The 22660-nt window shown below is 47.0% G+C and overlaps 1 protein-coding gene across 4 annotated transcripts in view; it reads right to left on the minus strand.

Moving 5' to 3' along the window:
• DNAJB6 (DnaJ heat shock protein family (Hsp40) member B6) overlaps positions 1–22264 on the minus strand; it is a 58253-nt gene extending 35989 nt beyond the window's left edge. For 3 of the 4 annotated variants that reach the window (XM_059932935.1, XM_059932933.1, XM_059932936.1), the window contains exons 1-3: positions 22118–22264; positions 4177–4268; positions 1612–1721 (exon numbers count right to left, since the gene is read on the minus strand). In XM_059932935.1, the coding sequence (XP_059788918.1) occupies positions 1612–1721; positions 4177–4241 (175 nt within the window). In that variant the 5' untranslated portion in view covers positions 4242–4268; positions 22118–22264. Of the gene's footprint in view, positions 1–1611; positions 1722–4176; positions 4269–21766; positions 21788–22117 lie in introns of those variants that run through there. The other variant, XM_059932934.1, reaches the window with a different exon arrangement.
• Between the last annotated feature and the right edge of the window lie 396 nt (positions 22265–22660).

Genomic DNA, 22660 nt, shown 5'->3' on the forward strand with positions numbered 1-22660 from the left:
CAAAACGATTCCAACCCTAGACATGTACCTTCTTACTACAAAGTCCAACTGGGGGATAAGATCTGTGGCACAAAGAGAAACAGGACAGGGTCTTGGTGAGGGCAGAAAAGAGATGAACTAAATAACAGCCAGAGTAAGAGCCAACCCAAAGCCTACAGCTTAACCACCCTGGCTTAAGGCAAGAGCCCACCCAAGCCTTGATGATGGTCTACTATCCCTGGTCATCTTATCATTTATGCTCTAGAATAAAAACAACCACGATGCAGCCCTGCTCAGACATATAGGTTCTTTTGATACACGATGTGTGTTCCCCTAAAATCTCATGTTCTACAAAATCGTGTGGTAAAATAACAGGGGTTTATGGGGGAAACAAGTGTAGAAGCAAACCATTTACAGCCAGTTTCTGGTAATCAGAGACTTGTAAGAACAGTCACTGTGTATCTGTGAAGGTAACTCCTGGGATTGAAGGCTGAGTAAGAGAATGTGAAAAATACACTCCCCCTCACCAAAAAAACAAAAACAAAAAAACAGCATTTTTATGGGAGTTGAAAGGTTCTCTTTCTACCAAAAATCAAGCTTGACTTTAGTCCTCCATTTTTCTCATGCTCCTGGTCTGTGAAATCCACAAATCTGGGCGTGCTGGACCAGCACACACACACCAGGACGATGACGACGATAACAAGGACAAAAGTCACTTGTGAAATAGGACGACTAGGCCTTCCTTCAAAATAAAGGCGGAGGGGCTGTTAGGACCTAAGCAAGATGGTCCCGCGTTAACACAGGTGTCAACACGGGTGACGGTCACATGGAGCTGGTTCTAAAATCAGAACTATCTTTTAACAGTGAACGTGGCCACATGTAGCGACACTTGGAGCAAAGGGTCCACTCCCTGTGGTCGGTAAGTCCGCCTCTCATCTTTTACATGTCTCCGCCTCGACTCATACCAGGCCCTCCAGTACCGCTTCCTGGCAAGGTGGCGTCAGCAGTTCTCCAGTTTTCTCACAAAGTTCCACAGTCTTCTCCCTACCACACGGCCCACACACAACGGTTCTCCTACCAAGAACCCGGGGAATCTATCTAGCTGACAGCTACCTTCCGCGTGACCCCTGAAACTAAGCCAGCAGATCTGACTTTCAGTTCCATTCAATACCTAAGCTCTAGACCTAGGGAGGGAAACCTACCAGCTGCGAAGTCTGAACCTCAGCTGTACGCGCGATGCCAGATTTCCTGACACGCAGGAGATCCTTCCAAGCAGAAGCCAGCACATTCACACAGGGTGTTTAGTAGGGCAACGGGGATGAGAGGTCACGACACCAACTGCACAGCTGGCCTCCAGCGCACCCACAGTGACCCAGACAGATTCCCGCGACCTGACCTGTCCCGTCAGTCCCCAGACCAGGGGTCAGGACTGCTTTAAAAGAGCCACCCCAGGAGAAGTCTGGAGGCCAGGGTGCCTCACAGCACTCAGGCTAACCTACCGAGTGGCTGCCAGGAACAGGAATGTCAAATCTGCACAAGAAAAACCTCCTTCTCATTGTCCCAAACCTCACTCAGCCATCCCTCCGTCTGCAGGCCCTGGGGAGGGCACAGCCCCCATGCTGGGCTACTCACCATCTGACAACACCTCATACGCCTCAGCTACTTGTTTGAATTTTCTCTCTGCTTCTTCTTTATTCTCAGGATTTTTATCTGGATGCCACTTCAGTGCCAGTTTCCTATATCTTAAAAGGAGTAAAAGGGTACTGATCAATCCAATGTCCAGAAAGCCAGTGGGCTTTGAAACATAATTAAGCAAAAAAATGACAGCTGCAAACTAGTGAGATTAACCTTAGTTTCTGTTGTAACGTCTCCCTTTCTGCCAGAATGAAAAAAAAAAAAACATTCCAAAATCGACAGCATAACACAAACCCACCTCTAGAGATAAAAAAACGTTTTTAAAATGTGTGAGGACCAAAGTACGGGCAGCGTGCACTAATGGTGCTAAGGGTGAGAAAATGGAGCACGTGCAAAGGCCTTGCTCCCTGAGAGAAAAGAGCCAACGTGACTGTCCCAGTCCCTATGTCCCCATCGCCTGACCAGCCCATTACTTTCGCATCATTGGGCGAAGGTGGGCCACTGGCTACAGCACAGTGGAATATTCCAGCATCTTTCACGACTTGAGATTTGAATTCAAGATTCACTTAAAGATTCCATGACCAAGGTCGGTCCGCTCCGTGGTTCCAATTAACATTAACAAGTACAGGCTTTCCAAAAAACAAAAAAAAAATCCTCTTTTCTAATTAGCTACACATAAGTAGTGTACATTTCAAAGGGGGGGCCGGGGGGACGTGAGACGGGGAGAGGGCGTGCTCCTTAAAAATCTATGACTAGAATACAAACCGACAGTCCTTCTAACCCTTGGCAAGTTATTAATGTAAGGCTGCTGTGGTTCAATTTAATTTCAGCATTTTAATCAAAAACCTCAGCTTATTAAAATCGGATTAAAGCTGGAATCTAATGATAAAACAGTACTTTATTATTAAATCACTGTGGACCTAACCATGCAGTAGCAGACCAAAACCCCTCCAGTGCTACAAACCCTCCATTTAAAAAAAGACAAACCGGGGCTTCCCTGGTGGCGCAGGGGTTAGAAATCCGCCTGCCAATGCAGGGGACACGGGTTCGTGCCCCGGTCCGGGAAGATACCACATGCCGCGGAGCGGCTAGGCCCGTGAGCCACAACTACTGAGCCTGCGCGTCTGGAGCCTGTGCTCCGCAACAAGGGAGGCCGCGATGGTGAGAGGCCTGCGCACCGCGATGAAGAGTGGGCCCCGCTCGCCGCAACTGGAGAAAGCCCTTGCACAGAAACTAAGACCCAACACATCCACAAATAAATAAATAAATAAATAAATTTATAAAAAAAAAAAAAAGACAAACCATACAAGCAGCTAAAGAGAGAAAGAACTGGTTTGCACTAGCATGCTTGTGTGAAAGTGAAGAAACGTATGAGCATCCAGGATAAGGTTCAATTATCTATGCCTTGTGAAAGACTGCTAGATTTCCTTAGATTCAAGGTATAACACAGTGAGTTAAGGGGTACCATGCGTTCGCCTCTCCACTCCACTGCTTTAGTCACCCGGAGACGCCGTGCTCTAATCGTGTCTGGCACAATACAGGCATGATTTTCCATCAGTTAATACAAGTACTGTGCACATATTACGTTTATTTAAGAACAGTACAATTACTTCCAACTGTACCAAGCTGTTCTTGCTTGTAACCATGAGCAAGCGGGAGAAACCCCACAGCCCACTGGTGACACAGCTCTAAGGTACGTCCTTGGCCGCCTGGTCCCCACTGTTTCTTGGCCAAGGTCTGACACAGGGATATTCTGCAAGCAGCTTCAGGTATGCCCAACGGCAGTCAACCTGCTGAATTAGTTGAGTATTTTTAAAAGAACGACCTGGTTCAAAAATCCTTCATTTCCATCTGCACACCTGAGTCTAGTAGTATCAACTTCATGAAGCCTTGAAAAGCTAGCTCCTACAACACAAACCAGAACCTGATTCCCTATTATTCCAGGCTTACGCATTAGTCTGGAGCTAGGCTAAAAATCTATCAACCTTCTGCTGTACGTTAACACTGAATTAAATTGACCCCAGTTTACCTTGAGAGCTGCCCGTGACCTGAGACTTGCCTCAGATGCCTCCCGTGGGCCAGGCCCTGATCACAAAGGTTCAGCCAGGACAGACAGTAGTGCCAGGCTCAAGCGTGAACGTGGACCAGGACAGGGTCATGCAACGGGAATCTTTAAGCAGCTACACCAAGGATGTTATGGTGACAACCCTACGAGCGCCAAGGCAGCTCCACTTCGAAGTCCAGCGTCAAAGTTCTTTGGGCTGATTTCACATCCTCAGTAAGTTTTTGATCTAATTCCAGCAGAAATGGAATCCACTGTCCCAAGACAAAGTGACAGAGGAAACCAAGTGCCCTCTTCTCCCTGAATGACAGGTGGTAAGGTGGGCCTAGGTCTGAGGCAAAAGCTAACCTGTTAAATGCTGTCTAAAATTCAAACTAGACTGCAGCAGTCAGAGACTCACACCAGCTGAAGTGCCGTTTCTAGGGGCGATATAAAGTTACACTGCAAATGACCAGCACACGAGTGCACAGACTTACTCATTCAGAAATACGATTACTTACGCCTTTTTAATATCCTCGGCTGAGGCATGTCTGTGCACGCCTAGAACTTCATAGTAATCCACCATGTTTCAACCGGCTGTTGGAAACGAGTCCTGCAACCAGAAATACGTGGTCAGCGACAAGACTGCCAAGGCTGGGCTCGTCTTGGGGGCAGGGGCGGACAGGGCAGGGGTGAGGGGTGTCGCCTTGCCTGGGCGCTAACCACCAGCCTGCTGGGCCGGGGCCGCGTCTGGGGGCTGATTCCAAGGTTCACACCCGAAGACCCTTCCCGACGTAGGAAAAAACGCTCTGAAATGAGCTAAGAATAGTCTCAACTAAATCAAACCGACAGGTGACTCTGCACCAGCCTTGGGGCCCGCCGGCCACCAGCTGCCAAGCCCCTGTTGAGCAGCCCAGGGCGTCGGTCCCCCCCTCATGCCCTGCACTCCTGTGCCAGGCACTGGGCAAGCCCGCGGCCACCTGACAAACATGCTGTCCCTGCCCTGGGGACGCTACACAGGAACGGCAGACACCTTCCACAGCCGGGCAGCCCTCGCTAGTGACCAGCCAACACCCTCCCACGGCCCCCGGCTCTGACTCAGGGCTGTTCCTGTAGCTGCCCCTCCGGCCTCCCGTGCCCATCCGTCGGACATGAAAACAAACACACTGTCCCCCTGCTGGCAGTCCTAGTGAGAGGGCACCCAAAAGAGCAGGCCTTCAGGGGACACCTGCAGTGCGTTCTCCCCATCACCACACGGCGCAGGATGACGAATCCCCGCTGCTTCCACCACCACTACAAGGATCGAGCCTCAGGTCCCACAAACCGAACACAACCTACACATCTGCTCCCTCTTAAGATGTGAAGTCTAAGTCACCTCATTAAGCCAGTGACCAAAAACCTACATGAAACAGGCCTATTCCACACAAGAGTACAAAGTTAACTTCACCGGATAAAGCAAAGTTCTTCTGTCAAGCAGCTGTGCTCGAAACTGAAGCTAGCGGACTTCCCTGGTGGTCCAGTGGGTAAGACTCCGTGCTCCCAATGCAGGGGGCCCGGGTTCGATCCCTGGTCGGGGAACTAGATCCCGCATGCCACAACTGGCAGTCTGCACGCCGCAACTAGGACCTGGCACAGCCTAAGTAAATAAATATTAAACAAAACCAAACAAAAAAATATTAGCGTAGTTTAAAAAAAAAAAACTGAAACTAGGCTTTCAGTAGCCTACCCCCAAATTCTAGGATCAGATTTTCAAATGAAATGTTCTGACTGTAAACAAATACATGAGATCACAACCTCCCTGAGGCCCCTTTGCTGGGGCTAAATAATGTCACAACTGGGAAATATCCCCATCTCAAACAGGATGCACACTTGTATCATACTTCTACTTTTCAACACTGGGGAGCAACCCATGGTTAAAAAAAACGTGCTGCACCGTGACTCAGCACGTAGGTGCGCACATCAGCCTGTGCGGCCCTCGTCGGACATTTACAGAGGACCACACGAACAAGGGTCAGGAAGAAGCACACACAGAGAAAAGCCCCTCCATACCAGTCCACGGACTTCGTGCAAAAAATAACTCAAAGATATCACAGGAGAATCAAAAATAGAAACCCCTCCTACCACCTCAAAATCTCTAGAAATGTTAGATAAAAATCCAACAAACACATCGGAAGAGGCAACTGAGCTGAAGCAGTTAAAGTGCCAGAAACAGAGAATTAATTACACCAAGAATGGGGATCCCGAGGGGGCGGGGCTGTTGCTGTGCTTTCAGGACAGGACTTGCTTTTGTGGCACTAATGGCTGCAATGAAAATCCATAATTTAGGCTCCTCAAAAGGCTGTAACTGGGCTTCCCTGGTGGCGCAGTGGTTGAGAATCTGCCTGCCAATGCAGGGGACACGGGTTCGAGCCCTGGTCTGGGAAGATCCCACATGCCGCGGAGCAACTGGGCCCGTGAGCCACAACTACTGAGCCTGCGCGTCTGGAGCCTGTGCTCCGCAACGGGAGAGGCCGCGACTGTTGAGAGGCCCGCGCACCGCGATGAAGAGCGGCCCCCGCTTGCCACAACTAGAGAAAGCCCTCGCACAGAAACGAAGACCCAACACAGCCAAAAATAAATATAAATAAATAAATTAAAAGGAAAAAAAAAAAAAAGGCTGTAACTGCAAGAAAGAGAGACTGAGAAAAACTGTCCACTGAACTGCAAGGGAGAGGAAAGGGAGCACCCCTGAGAATCGAAGCCTTAAGCCTTGGAACTGCAGAATGGAATCCCATTACCTTCATTAACCCGCAATGCTCCAAGCTCTCCAAAACCACCAAATACTATCCCAGGGTGGGGAGGCAAATAGGGCTGTGCTGGAGAAACAAGTACCTCTACAACCCACGTTGTGTATGTCTGACCGTTGTGGAGATTTTTCAATGCGCTATGGAGATCTAACGCCCAGCGTGGTGACTACCACCAACAATACTGTGTCACATATCCAGAGTTGCTGAGAGACTAGATCTTAAACATTCTCACCGCAAAAAAAAAAAAATTTAATTTCATAATGCAAGAGGTGTTAGCTAACTCAGGTGGCAATCACACTGCAAGACATAGATGATTCAAATCAACATGTCTCAAATCAATTATATGTCATTTTTTAAAATAAAAATTTAAAAATAAAATGTAACCTTATCAATGAGAGGGAGGAGTGCACAGGCATTTTTGTGAGAAAGCACAAAACAGGACTTTAAAATTCTTTTAAATTTAACAAAACAGGTATAGTGGGCATAATTCTAAGTGTTTAAATTCTAAGTAGTCTATAAACATTAACTCATTTAATGCAAATACTTTAGTAAAACAATAAGAAAATTAAGATCAAAGATATCCTAAGATTGAATCTGGTTTGTTTTCCAGCTTTATCCAGATACAACTGACATACAACCTTGTGTAAGCTTAAGATGTGCATCATGCACCTTAATTTTATTAAAATTGCATTTTTAAAAAAAACTACAAATGACCTTTGAATAACATGGGTTTGAGCTGCACAAGTCCACTTGTATGCGGATTTTTTTCAATAAGCATTGGTAAATTTTTTGGAGATTTGAAACAATCTGAAAAAACAGAAGAACCATGCAGCCTAGAAATACTGAAAAAATTAAGAAAAAGTTAGGTAAACCAGGAATGCAAAAGATGTAATGTAGATATATACCAGTCCATCCCTACATAGATATAAGGTGAGTGATATTTAATACAAAATTAGTAACATTTTAGTTTTTGTTCTATAACTTTGTTTTCAAAGAATTACATAACCACACAGTATGTCTCTCCCTCCAGTATCAACTTATCACAAGTGGTTTTTTAAAAATGTAACAATGTTTCCAATACTGTATTATGAATGAGTGTAATACTGTATGTCACAAAAATATTATGATTCATTCATCAGTGTATAGGCTAGGCTATCGTGAAGCAATCATATCGATTACACTAGGCTACCATAAAGCAATCATACTGCTGCTGTTTCATTATTGATGTACGAATTATCATACCTATAACAAACGTGAATTTCATTCACATTATCTTTTCATTTTTGCCACGTAGATACTAACAGACAATTCATCTTGTAAAAATATGATGTAAACTTACGTTATCAATAAATACAATACTGTGAATGCAATTCCTCTTTTTTATGATTTTCTTAATATTTTCTCCAGTTTACTGTAAGAATACAGCAATATAATACATATAACATACAAAGTACATGCCAATCAACTTTGTTATCGGCAAGGCTCTGGTCAACAACAGACTACTAGTTAACTTTGGGGGAGTCAATAGTCATACACAGATTTTCAACTGCGAGGGGTCAGCACCCCTAAAGCCCCACGTTGCTCAAGGATCAACTGTACACTCTTTCGAGAGACCAAAAAAAATTCAAACTCCTGGGGCAGGCAAGATGCACAAGGCAAATTTAACCTGGAAATGACTACCCAGAATAGATGGCCAGTAGGAGCACAGCAACCTCACATCTCTGGAACCAAAAACCTGACCACTGGCAAGAACATCCGCAAAGCAGCAGAAAGTCAGCATCCCTTCATTTGTACTTCAGAGGGCTACTAATTAACTCTCTGTAGGTATTTTCACTTTCGAGCTCCAGTTACTGCTGCATGGGGACATCTTAGTGCCCAGCAATGACAAAAATGCTGGGAAACCCTACCAGACCACTGTCACCAATGGGACAAGGAGAGAAGTCTCAGGATGAACCCGCCCTCCCCTAACAGTTGAACCACTGCCTGAGTCACATGTGACCAGAGGTCACCGGTGCGTCAGATGCCACTGCTTAGACATCTTTGCGCCCAGTTCAAAGCTCATGTTCTCTAAGTCCAATCGACGTGTCCCGTATTTGCAATAGCGTGCCAGTGTCTGTGCAGACAATGGTGGGCAAGAGCAAGCTCGTCAAGGCAGTCAAGGCAGTCGGCGCAGACACGGCAAGATGGGCTTAGACTCGGCCGCGCCCGCCAAGTGGTGAACGCTGTGACCGCCTAACCACCTACCACACCCCCCGGGAAGACTCATCTGTCCCACAGGACCGTCACGGGGACTGAAGGAGCACATGAGCGTCATCAATTAACAGCGCCTGGGACACAAGCCACACTTGGATGCTGGCTGTTTTCTTCCTTTCTAAATGGAGACTACCCCAAGAAGGAAATGCAGATGAACGGAGTGACGCCCACCAGACGCCCGGTCTGCAGCCAACTCTGGACACAAACACCGCCTTCACTACAGTCCTGTCCAGCTCCAGCCCACCGCTCAAAGCTGACTCTGATATAACGTCAAGAGGAAAAGCTTCCCCCATTAACGTCCAACGCGCACGTTCAGGGCTCACGCTGTTTGACCTCCCAAAGCCCTCAGCACCCACGGGCTTTCCGGCTGTGGGGTCTCCTGGTCTGCCTACCTCTTGCCTGCCTGCTCCCCGCAATCGGCCTGTGAATAAACAGTGGGAACGCCGGGGGCTCAAAGCCCCCTTCCCACCCTACTCCTGTGTTTTCATCCACTCTGTTATTTAAATACCGTTTATGTAGCAATGATTCCCTAACGTTAGCTCCAATCGTAGATCTCACTTTGGCATTCAGACACAAACAGACAGATGGCTACTGACGTAGCCACTTGGACGTCTGACAAGACATCCCAAATAGAACATGACCAAATTTAACTCTCGGTCCTCCCCACTCCCACACCTGGCCTTTCCCTATTAATTCTACCCCAAGCTGCTTGGCTGGAAACCTTCACCATCACCAACACTGCTACGTCGCCACATACACACAACAAACTAATCCACGGTTCTGCCTGGTTTACCTGCAAAATACCTCAAACCCCTTCACTTCTCTTGATCTTCAGTGGCACCAGATATACTACTCTGAAATACTGTGGGAGCCTCCTTCTCACAGCCAAGATGAGCTATAAATATGCAGATGCTATCACAACAGACACTACCTACTGTCCAGCACCAGACAAACCAGCTCTAAAGGACACTGTCAGCTCCCCTGGGGAGTCATGGAGCGACACTTCACTGCGCTAGCTAATGCTAGGTCTGGGACAGCAAAGGGACCACATGAGCCTAGGATATGCTGTCAATCAAAGTAAAGATGCCAGCAGAAAGCACAGGCCGGGTCAAGAAAAACACAATTGTGGAACTGTGCCAGCTTGGAGGTGACTAAGAATAAATGATAACTAAGTGCCATCTGGGCTCCAGGACTGGTGTCTGTGGCAAGAAAAGAACTTTGGGGGGAAAACTGGTGGGATGTGAATAAAGTCTGTAGTTAACAGTACTGTACCGACATAGTTTTTTAGTTTTGATGAACACCAGGGTTACATTTGTTATGTTAAGGAAAGCTAGGTAAGACGTATACAGGAAAACTCCTGTACTATCTTCACAACTCTTGTAAATATACAATGGTTTCAAGGTAAAAAGTTCAAAAGTCAGTCAAAAAGAGAAAAAAGTACAACCATGTCAAAACGACATCGGAGCGAAATTGATGAAACATCCACAGATCAGATGGGATTCTGAGTATCAAAAAGAATGGCTGCCATGCATTTTTTCCTCCAGTTTTATTGAGATATAACTGACACAGAGCACTATGCATGTTTATGGTGTACAATATGACAATTTGACTTACATACATCATGAAACGCTTATCACAATCAGTTTAGAGAACATCTATCACCTCATATAGATACAAAATAAAAGACACAGGAAAAGTATTTTCTCCTTGTGATGAGAACTCTTAGGATTTACTCTTAACTCTCACATATAACACACAACAGTGTTAATTATATTTCTCATATTGTACATCAAATCCCTACGACTTATTTCTCTTATAACTGGAATGACTGTTGTGCATTTAAAGTACACATACCAGGGACTTCCCTGGGGGTCCAGTGATTAGGACTCCGAGCTTCCACTGCAGGGAACTAAGATCCTGCATAGCCACAAGGCGGAGCCAAAAAAATTTAAAAAATTTTTAAAAGCATACATAACAGCAATAAAAAAAAAAAAATTAAGCATTTATTGCACTGCCTTTCCTATGCAAACTACGTGTGAAACCAAATAGCTGATGAGCCAACCTTCTTTTTATAGATGAATTCCAGCACACAAATGCAGAAGAAATGCCGGATTTTGAAAACACTATTATCTTGAAACCCCCAACACAGTGATTCCCAAAGCACAGACTTGGCCCAGCAGCATCAACCCGGTCTTGTCAAACAAAAATGACCTTTTAAGAAACCGAGTTCAAACCACCGCATAAAGCCTTCCCACTACAATAAACACTAACGAGTCCACACTCTCGCTGCCCCAACAGACTCTGGGAGCAGCCCTTAGTTCTGGACGGCTACCTCTTCTTTCTGAACAGTGGAGCCTGCAGGGAACTGTCCCTCTAGGTCCTTGTTCAGGTTACATAAGGCATTTGAATTTCTCCTCCACACAGATGTCCTCAAACATTCAAGGGCTTTATCTTCATGCAGTTTTCACTCTCTAGGCTAATACAGCCTCACATTTCTTTGCAGTTAACTCCTAAGAACACTACCCTGGTCCCTGCCGAGAGCAAGCTCCAAAGCTGCAATTCCTTGGTACCCAGAACCCAACACTGATAATGAGGACACGCTCCAGCCGTCACCAACAAAAAGTAAGACCACCGTTGCCCCACTTCCCTCTCAACTCCCCTAGGAAACACCAGAACCCGATGACCAACACAGACTTGGCTAAGCTGTGGTCTTTCTGAGCCTGCAGTCACTGTCTTGCCTCCTATTACTCACTTTGTACGACTGTGGCTCTTCAGACAAGTGAAGTTCACAGCTTTTGCCCATAAATTCCACCTTGGATATGGCGGCCCATCGTCCCAAATGATCAACCCTTTTGGATACCAATTACTCCATCAACGCATTCACTCTCAGTAAAAACAACGCTGTAATTCTGAGTGAATTTCACTATGTAAATTTAATATTGAAAACAATCATGATGCTCTTGGGACCAAGTCACCAAGTTTAGGAAAAGACAGACCTGTAAACCAGTTAGGCATACACAACTAAGAAAGCACGGACAGTGCTGGGGAGAGGTTATGGAGACAGCGGGGCACAGAAAGAGGTCATGGAGTCAGCCTGCGCCATCAGGCCGTGCCGCGAGGGCAGGGCTCAGGCACGTGACGCTCTGGACACTCTCTCTTAGCAGCACTATCTTTTTAGTATTCAACCAGTGCCAATAAGATTAACAGATTTTAATACAAACAAATTAAAACGTGCTCTAGAGACAATAAAGTGACAACACCCCAAGGTCTAGAAACAGAGGACCAAATGAGGTCCCTTGTCCCGAGGATACCTCCTTGGAAACCTGAGAAGTTGGCTTCAGTACTGATCCCACAACCACCACCCTGCAGTGTCAGCCACAGATTAATTCACTTCTTGCTGCTTCAGAATAATCAGGCATAAAAGAAACAATCTAAGTTTTGACAAAATCCATAGAAGGTTAATTGCATTCAAATTACTTTTGACTAACCCCGGAGTTTTACACAAAAGAAAAAGCCACTTATGGGAATTCCCCGGCGGTCCAGTGGTTAGCACTCCGTGCTTTCACTGGTGGCCTGGGTTCAACCCCTCGTCGGGGAACTAAGATCCCACAAGAGAAAAAAAAACAATACAAAACAGCCACTTACACACTTGTATCAGGAATCTCTCTACAGAATTCAGTATTTCTAAATATTTTAAGTGGCCGTCACCTAGCCCCTCAGACTGGCCAAGTGTCCTCCTCCCCAGAGAAAACTGTAAGGCTGGAGGATGAGTGAGAACCTGGACCCCCCAAGCACTTCCAGTGCCCACCTCCTCCATCCCCGTCATCTCCGTGCTCGGCCGGCACTACAGGAGACAGGAAACACCACAACACACGGGCCCTCGGGGCACTGAGAGCACTCGACCTGCCCTCCCTTCTCAGTCGCCCCTGGAGGCAGGGAGCAGCATGCTTCCACACCCCGCGCCCGGGGGTCAGCGCATCTCCCCCTCAGCCGCGGAAAATGAGGCACGGTTGCTGTGACAGAACGCTGCGTGGAAACGCAGACACAGACTTTTTTAAAAGCAAGTGTCCACGGGGACTTCAGGCAGGTGGGAACTGCTGCCGGCACACACCACCTCAAACCGAGCTGCCTGACCCGCAAGCCAAACAAAGTCACTTACACCTACAGTCATTAAAACTAAACAGCACTGGAAACTCAGCCCCTCAGTCGCACGAGCCCCATTTCCAGTGCTCAGCCCCCAGTGTGACTACTGGCACCCACCCTGCAAAGGACCAGTGTGGAACAGGAGTTCTCAGACAGACAGGGCTGGTCCTAACAAACATGGATTCAGGCTTAAGGGGAATCTGGGTGAGGAGTGGGAAGAGGCTCATTTCTAACTACGATTATCAAAGTTCTTAAATTCCCACTGACACGATCTGTATGTTAAGGAAGCTAGAGAAAACCAATGCTTTAGATTTTCAATTAAGAAAAAAAAAGAATGTTTCTTAGGACTAGTTTGTTAATCTATGCAATTTCCAACAAAACAGGTCTAATATCAAGTAAAAAAATTTTAACTCTGCCTCTTTAGTAAAGCCACTAACTAGCCTAATACCCATTAACCAAAAATAACTGCCTCTTGGGACTTCCCTGGTGGTCCAGCGGTTGAGACTCCACGCTTTCACTGTCGAGGGCACAGGTTCAATCCCTGGTCGGGGACCTAAGATCCCCGCAAGCCACGCAACGCAGCCAAAAAAACAAAACAAAACAAAAACAAACCCTGCCTCTTCCAATAAACTTATTCGCCTTCAATGTTAGGAGTTTCAGAACACACACTTAAGTCTCATGGTACCTAAACTCATGTGCGGACCACTTGAGTAGAAAAGTGTACACCTCCCCAGGACATGTGCACATACTTATATACAGGCACCTCAGAGATATTGTGGGTTCGGCTCCAGACCACAATAAAGCCAATTAAGTGGGTCACACAAAGTTTTCTGGCTTCCCAGTGCATATAAAAGGTTACTTTACATTATACTGTCATCTGTTAAGTGTGCAATAGCATTATGTCGAAAATAACAATGTACATACCTTAATTTTTTAAAAACCTTTATTGCTAAAAAAAATGCTACGCATCACCTGAGCCCTTAGTATCTTTCTGCGGGTGGAGGATCTTGCCTCCATGTTGGTGGCTACATGGCCGTGGCAATTTCTTAAAACGAAGCCATGAAGTTTCCCGCATCGACTGACTCTTCCTGTCACGAATGATTTCTCTGCAGCGTGCCGTGCTGTTTGGTAGCGTTTTACCAATGGTAGAACTTCTTTCAGAATTGGACTCAGTCCTCGCGGACCCTGCTGCTGCCTCATCAGCTAAGTTCATGTCCTAGTCTAAATCCTTTGTCGTCATTTCCACAATCTTCACAGCGTCTTCACCAGCAGTGGATTCCATCTCAAGAAACCATTTTCTTTTGCTCATCCATAAGAAGCAATGCTTTTCTGTGAAAGTTTATCCTGAGATTACAGCAATTCAGTCACATCTCAGGCTCCACTTCTAATTCTAGTTCTCCTGCTGTTTCCACCACATCTGCTGTTACTTCCTCCACTGAAGTCTTGAAGCCCTCAAAGTCATCCATGAAGGTTAGAATCAACGTCTTCCAAACTCCTGTGAATGTTGGTATTTTTACCTCTTCCCATGAATCACAAATGTTCTTAATGGCATTTAGAATGGTAAGTCCTTTCCAGAGGGTTTTCAACTGACTTTGCCCAGATCATTAGAGGAATTGCTATCTATGGCAACTACAGCCTTACGAAATGTATTTCTTAAATAACAAGGCTTGACAGTCAAAATTATTCCTTGACCCGTGGGCTGTGGAATGGACGTTGTGTTAGCAAGCATGAAGACAACATGAATCTCACTGTACATCTCCATCAGAGCTCTTGGGTCACTGTCAAGGAGTAGTTTTTTGAAATGAATCTTTTTTCTGAACAGTGGGTCTCAACAGTGGGCCGCAACAGTGGGCTTGAAATACACAGTATACCATGCTGTCACCAGATATGCTGTCATCCAGGCTTTGTCGTTCCACGTACAGAGCACAAGCAGAGCAGACGGAGCATAATCCTAAGGGCCCTAGGAGTTTTGGATGGTACCTCAGCACTGGCTTCAACTAAAATCACCAGCTGCATTAGCCCCTAACAAGAGAGTCAGCCTGACCTTCGAAGCTCTGAAGCCAGGCACTGACTTTTCCTCTCTAGTATGAAAGTCCTAGATGGCACCTTCTTCTAACGTAAGGCTGTTTCATCTGCGATGAAAATCTGTTGTTTCGTGTAGCCGCCTTCATTAATGATCTTAGCTAGATCTTCTGGATAACTTGCTGCGGCTCCTCCATCAGCACTTGCTGCTTCGCCTTGCACTTTTATGTTACTGAGACGGCTTCTTTCCTTAAACCTCATGAGACAACCTCTGCTGCCTTCAAGCTTTTCTTCTGCAGCTTCCTCACCTGTCTCGGCCTTCACAGACTTGAAGAGAGTTAGGGCCTTGCCTGCATTAGGCTTTGGCTTCAGGCAATGTCATGGCTGGTTTGATCACCTGTTCAGACCACTAAAACTTTCTCCTCAACAGCAATAAGGCTGTGTTGCTTTCTTACCATTCGTGTGCTCACTGGAGCAGCACCTTAATCTCCTTCAAGAACGTTCCTTTGGGGGCTTCCCTGGTGGCGCAGTGGTTGAGAGTCTGCCTGACAATGCAGGGGACACGGGTTCGAGCCCTGGTCTGGGAGGATCCCACATGCCGCGGAGCAACTAGGCCCGTGAGCCACAATTACTGAGCCTGCGCGTCTGGAGCCTGTGCTCCGCAACAAGAGAGGCCGCGACAGTGAGAGGCCCGTGCACGGCGATGAAGAGTGGCCCCCGCTCGCCGCAACTGGAGAAAGCCCTCACACAGAAATGAAGACCCAACACAGCCAAAAATAAAATATATATATATATATATATATATAAAAAAAAAAAAAAAAAAAGACCATTCCTTTGCCTTCACGACTTGGCTGTTTGGAGCAAGAGGCCTAGCCTTCAGCCTGTCAGCTTTCCACATGCCTTCCTCTCTCAGCTTCAGCATTTCTAGCTTTTGATTTAAACTGAGAGACATGCGACTCTTCCCTCACTTGAACGCTTGGAGGCCACTGAAGGTTATTAACTGGCCTAATTTCAACACTGTTGTGTCTCAGGAACAGGGAGGCCGGAGGAGGGCGAGAGAGATGGCGGGTTGGTGGAGCAGTCAGAACATGAGCTGTCTTGGATGGGCGGGGTTTTTAGGGCCCCAAAACAATTACAACAGTAACATCAAAGATGACTGATCACCATAACATAATAACGAAAAAATCTGAAATATTGCGAGAATTACCAAAACGTGACCCAGAGATACAAAGTGAGCAAAAGCTGTCGGAAAAATGGGGCCAATAGACTTGATCGATGCAGGGTTGCCACAAACCTTCAATTTGTAAAAAAGACAGTACCTGCAAAGTGCAATAAAGGGAAGCGCTGTAAAACGAGGTCTGCCTGTACCTGAACTACTACTATGTACACCAAAACCAAGAATAAAATCATAAATGATGAAACTAAGAATACTTGTATGCACTTCCCAAGCATTACGGTCCCACATCGTAATCAGCTAACATCTCAAGGCTCACTGGAAGGAGAGAGCCTAGACAGTCTCCTTCACAACTGACGGCGGTGGTCGCCACGTGTAAGCATCACCTCCAACGTGCAGTCGCTGCAGAGCCGTTTACTCCTTGACCACTTTACTCACACAGGTGTCCCTGCTTTTCCAGAGTTCTCTTTACAACACTTCACCTTTAAGAAAGACCCACATTAATACCTTGTTTTTGCCAGCCCAAGAAATCCGAGCAGGATTTTCACTTCTACAGAAAAAGGAAGCGTTAGAGGCGGCGCCCACCGCAGCAGTGAGAGCGGCCCCGCCAGCTCCTTCCCGGAACCGCACTCCGCATCTCAGCATCCAGCCGCCACCGTGAGCTGTGAGCCGTGCCTGTGAGCACCTGTGCTTCATCTCGATTGATCGTGTGCGTCCACGAGCAGGACAGGTCCTCAGGTAACTGCTTCTTCACTTTATGCCATTTCAGTTCAGGAGAGGTTTCCTAGGAAACCTAGAAACTCTTCTTTCACAGAGTGGGTGAACCTGTCTCAGTCTAATAGTCCAAGTGCCATCATCTGGAAATGCTCCCACACGGGCACATGCACCAGAACACTGCAAAACACTTGAGCCGGCCGCTGTAAACCCCTCCAAGGTGCAAGACTCTCTCTTTCCTCGGCCTTGCTCGTCTCAACGATTAAGGAGCATGTCAGGATGGACGTGTAGTCAACTTAAAATGGCCAACTCAGTAGAAGCATTTACTTCCCCTCCTCCTGAAATATTCATAGAAGATTTTAAAGAAGCACCTCAGGTGACAGACACAAATATCCATCTAGAGTGTGAGGTGCTCCACGATGAGCCAGCTCTAAGAACCCAAGTTTTTTGAACAGCTTAACTGGCCCCTTTCTTAAGTTATAAAATTTTGACTTTAATGAGTTATCTAAAGGAGAATTTCCAAGTCATTACACATGCCCCATGTTCTTAACAACACTTAAAGAATGTATGTTCCCTGTATAAAAAAATAAATAAAATTCAAAAATTAAAAAAAAAAAAAAAAGAATATATGTGCCCAACATGATTGCTGTGATTCTGAGACCTCTGGCTACTCTGTCCCAAATCTTGGCCATCCACACAAGTAAGGTGTGTAACTGGGCTAAACTGACCACCTTGGGACCTCCCTGGTGGTCCAGTGGTTAAGACTCCACTCTTCTACTGCAGGGGATGTGGGTTCGATCCCTGGTGGAGGAACTAAGATTCCCGCATGCTGCACAGTGCAGCCAAATAAAAGATTTAAAAATAGGGACTTCCCTGGTGGCGCAGTGAAGACTCCGCACTCCCAACCGCAGGGGGCCCGGATTTGATCCTGGTCAGGGAACTAGATCCTACACGCATGCCGCAGCCAAGAGTTCGCATGCCACAACCACGGAGCCCAGCTGCTGCAACCAAGGAGCCCTCGAGCCACAACTAAGACCCGGCACAACCAAATAAGTATTTTAAAAAGATTAAAAAATTTAAAAAATACCATCTTTCCACCCAAGAATCTGTTCTCAAATTATCTCTCCATCTAACGTCTAAAAAACCTTGCTCTGATTGCAATAAAAATCCTCCTTCATTCCTTCCCAATCCAAGAGACTCCATATTGAAAATGGAGCTGAAGGGGGAAAAACAACCTTCCTCCTTCCAGAAAGCTTTTCATTATTTTCCACCCCATAGATCGCTATTTATATTGCACACGGTTTTACATGATGCAATTTGTCCACTGAAGACATTCCTTGTCTTTAGCTTAAAAAACCAGAAAATCAAAATACTCACTACTTCTAACTTAGAAAAGGACAAATCTTAAACATCTTCGTTTAAATGTTGAATTCATGTTATGACATGAAACTAATTTTCTGCAATACTACTTGCTTAATATAATGGAAATAGGCAAGTTTAAAAAAAAATAAATGATAAACGTGGCCAAGTTTCCTACACGTCATTTCATTATCTGATGAATTCCCAGCACACACAGAGGTAGGGGGAGAAACAGAGATGAACTACCAATCCTTATCACAGATCATCTACTTATAGTTTGTTCTTACTCAATATGCCTTAAAGCATTCCTGAAACAAGGGGGGACTTCCCTGGTGGTGCAGTGGTTAAGAACCCGCCTGCTAATGCAGGAGACATGGGTTCGAGCCCTGGTCCAGGAAGATCCCACATGCCGCGCAGCAACTACTAAGCTCGTGCACCACAACTACTGAGTCTGCGCTCTAGAGTCCGCGAGCCCCTACTGCTGAGCCTGCCTGCCACAACTACTGAGCCCGCGCACCTAGGGCCCGTGCTCCGCAACAAGAGAAGCCCGCGCACCGCAGCGAAGAGTAGCCCCCACTCACCACAACTAGAGAAGCCCGCGCGCAGCAACGAAGACCCAACGCAGCCAAAAATAAAAAATAACAAACAAGGGAAATTATTTCCTCTATAACTCAGGATCCAAGACCATTCTTTCAACTGGCAATCATCACCTATTAGACACTTGAGGGCATGACTAACTTCATTTCATTAAAATAAAAAAATACATGCGAAGTACTCAGTCCTGGTACTTGTGAACTGAATTTGTATGCCCTCTGTATTTTTTGTCCAACCTTCCTAAACTCTGGATTCCATTATTAACCACAGAGAGTAATCAGGGAACAGACAGACCGGGAAAAAGGATCCAATTCAACCAACATTTTCTGAGTACTCTGGGTCCAGGACAATGCTATAGTCACAACGGAACACAATTAAAATTCCAGGCCTGCCCAAAGGACCTCACAGGAGGGCCCCAGTGCGCCAGCACACGCACAAGGCAAGCTCTAAATGTCTTTCTTGGTAGAAGGCAGGATGAAAATTTCAGAGTGCACAGAATCCCATGGTGCACGAGGAAATCACCATTCCAGGGACAACTGATCCTTGCAAACGAGCTCAGGAACCCTAAAATACCTGGAGTATTCTGACATACAACCAGTAGTTCTGCCTCATGGCCACATGCAATGGTTGGTGTTTTTTACTCAAAATGGCCGTAAGTCCTTACAAATTTTATATAGGATAACAATTTTAAGAGAAAACCAAACTATGCCTAAATAACATAACTTGTGAAGTAAAGAGAGAGATATAAATTAGACAGAAGCTTTTCTACTTTGCTGTACATTGCAACCCTTCTAACTACTTTTACTGTTTTTTTCAGAAATTTCCCCCACCTTAAAAATCACGTATTTTTTTAAAAGATTTACTCAGTTCAGAAACAAGTTTTATTCTCTGATCAAAGAATGGACAGGCGCGAGCGCACACTCTAGAGCACACTCTCCAAAGTTTACTTCTCTCTTAAGTAGGATATTGAAACAAAAGGAATCAAATGTCTCCCTAAGAATATAAAAGTCTGAAAATTATAATCTACATTATAATCTACAATAAAAACATCAAATTTTTTCTAGCTGACATATCCAGGAAGCCATTTTCTCCAATGAGGCTTTAAAATTGTCTTTCTATACACTATTCTTACCCTCACCAACTTCACTTTTCTTCACTTACCTCACTTTTTTCAAGTTTGAAGTTCTCTCAAATTCTGTTCACCCAAGAGAAACTACAGCACTTCTTACATCTTGCCACTGATCCCATCCTAATTCACTAATAAGCCTGCAGTTAACCTGCTCTCGCCACTGGGTGGTGTCCTGGACAAATTTTAAGCAAAAAAGATTTTTAACACAGAACACCGTCCTAAATTCTAGATCATTTCCAAAGAAGTGAAAAGGCCAAAAAAAAAAAAAAAAGTTTTCTAAAAATTCTTTAAAATATCAAAAGACTGATTGCACTCAATCCTTACCAACAGACACTAGAAGTGACATTTAATCATCCTTTAAGCGTTAACCAAGGTAGCAGCTGACCTTGAACACGCAGTCATACACAGACGGCACCCCAGTGGAAGGCAAGAAGTAACATCAACGTCACTAAGATGACACGCTCAGGATTACACTGTGATGCTGAAAAGCCGGACTGAAAATAACCGTGCCCGCTTTAAAGCTAAAAAAGGCACAGACCATTCCACCCCAAACTCGGTATTTGAGTTTGCTAGGCTGAAAACTGTCGTTGCTGGTGAGGAGGATAATTATATTTGTTTGGAACTGTCCAAAATAGAGCTGATACAAGGGAAAATGGTTCTACCCTGGGTTCTACCACCTAAAAAAAAAATGGGTTTGCTTGAAGAGGAAAGCGATTGCACGCCACTGGTTGCAGATATCACACCACAATGCCCTACGCTGACTTAGTATTCAGAGTATTACTCAAATAATACTCTCCACCCAGCCCTCCAGGTGAGTCTCCGTCCTGCAGCCAGAAATACTTTCCAAATCCACCACTTTGAGGACAAGAAAAATTTAAAACACTGATATTTTGAAGAGGATGCGAACACATGTCAAAGTCTTTGAAAGCCCTTAAATTCCCAACTTCCTAGCCCTGCACAGCACCACACAAAGCCTGCTTAGGCAAATCCCAAAAACCAGCTTCTCATCCCCTTTTGTTCTCCTCCCACTTCCTGTCAAGTCATCCACACCTAGACCGAGACAATTCACCCCCAAATTCATGACTCTGCATAACCCCCAAAATTCCACAGCTCCCTGGATAGTGTGCACAAAGGGCACTCATATTTCTACTACAGCCCGTACAAATACTCAATTCCTAAACCCACAGGAGCTAAGTTTTCTGGAAACAGGAATATTCTGGATTAAACTTCCCAGACGGAATCGGGGAGGGTGTGGTATAGGGAGAGGGCGGAGGAAAGAAGTACAAAATGCCTTTCAGACACCATGAAAACATTCGGATGTGCGTAACTATTAGAAAAAGAGTAAAACCTGAACGAGCAGCACACAAGTTCAAATGTTAAAAGTTTGTTTCTCTTTCCTTTTTTGGTCATTCGGCCGAACTCTTCCACTAAGTCAATTACCTGCCTTAAAAGATTCTAGCCATAAAGTCTTACTGCGAATCCACAACGGAACTAAAAACGCTGAGAATACAAAGGGCGCCGCTCAGTCCACCCTTCCCAGGCAGCCCCCCGGGTGGTGGTGAGATCTCTTCACCACCGCCGTGTCCTGCCCGCGTAGCCGGGAAAGGTACGCGTCCGACGAGCGACCCACACGCTCTGAAAACGTTTCGCGAGACAACACAAGTTTCCAATTTCCACTTCTTGCGTCAGTTCTTTCCTTACTTGGGCAAAAGTTGATAGAAACTTCAGCTACATAAACTGCGGTGCACCCCGAAGCAAAACCCAGCAAACTGGCTTTGTAAGCCGAAAAGCCAGGCGTTTCATTTCCATCTCCGACACACTTCGGAGAAGCCAGCGGGGAGTCCCCGACACGCGGCCTCGCGTCCCCCGCCCGCTTCCCGGTCTCCGCACTAGGCAGCGCGGCCTCCCACGAGCCTCTACTCTTCCTGCACACCTACCTCCTCCTGGCTTCAAAGCCGTCTATGTGGGGCCTTAAAACCGAGGGAAAACGCAGCCTCCCACGCGGCAGCGCCGCCCCCGCCCCCGCCCGCAACAACCGGCGCGCGGCCCCCAGGACGCCGGGAGGAGGGGAACCCCCAGGACAGGGGAAGGGGCCCGGGGGAGGAGGCCGCGAGGGGCGAGCTGGACCCCGGCCCCACACGCGGCCCCCGGTCTGCCCCCCGCCTGCCCCCGGCGCCCCCGCGCCCCCGACCCCGGTCTCACACAAGCCCGGCCCCCGGCCTGCCGCGGCCAGGGCCCGGGTCAGGTGGGCCGCCGGGCCCGCCCCCCCGGCCGCTGGCGGCCCTCACCGAGGACGCGGAAGCCGGCGGAGGAGGGCGCGGCGGGGCGGCGACCGGGGCTCCTCGGCTCCGACACGGCGGCGCGGCTGGCGGTAGCGGCTGGACTGCGACGGTCCTCGCGCTTTCCTTTCTCTCCTTTCTCCAACAACAAACAGGAAGTGCGTCACGCGGCGGCGGCGCGGCGACGACACTTCCGCCCGGCCCTGACGCCGCGCATGCGCCCTGCCCCGGCCCTCCGCCCCCGCCTTCCCGAAGGTTCTGCGCGGCCCGGGCCGCGGCGGGCAACGCGCGTGCGCAGTCGGGGCTCCGTCGCCGGCGCCCAACGGCGGCTCTCGTTGGGTCCCGTCGGTGGGTCTGCGCGGCCGGCGGGTGTCCCCGGGGCCCAAGGGGTGGGCCGCTGACCCGCCCTTCGCCTGGGCCCCTGGAGAGCCGGGGGGACCGTGGGTCTTGTTCTTCCCACTTGAGATCAGAGACCGTATTTTGAGGAGCCGTTTCTTGTGTAAACCCTCCCTGTGTTACGCACCTAGTTCTTAGCAGGTGACCAGCAGGTGA

This window comes from Balaenoptera ricei, chromosome 9, assembly GCF_028023285.1.
Source record: "Balaenoptera ricei isolate mBalRic1 chromosome 9, mBalRic1.hap2, whole genome shotgun sequence".
NCBI classification, from domain to species: domain Eukaryota; kingdom Metazoa; phylum Chordata; class Mammalia; order Artiodactyla; family Balaenopteridae; genus Balaenoptera; species Balaenoptera ricei.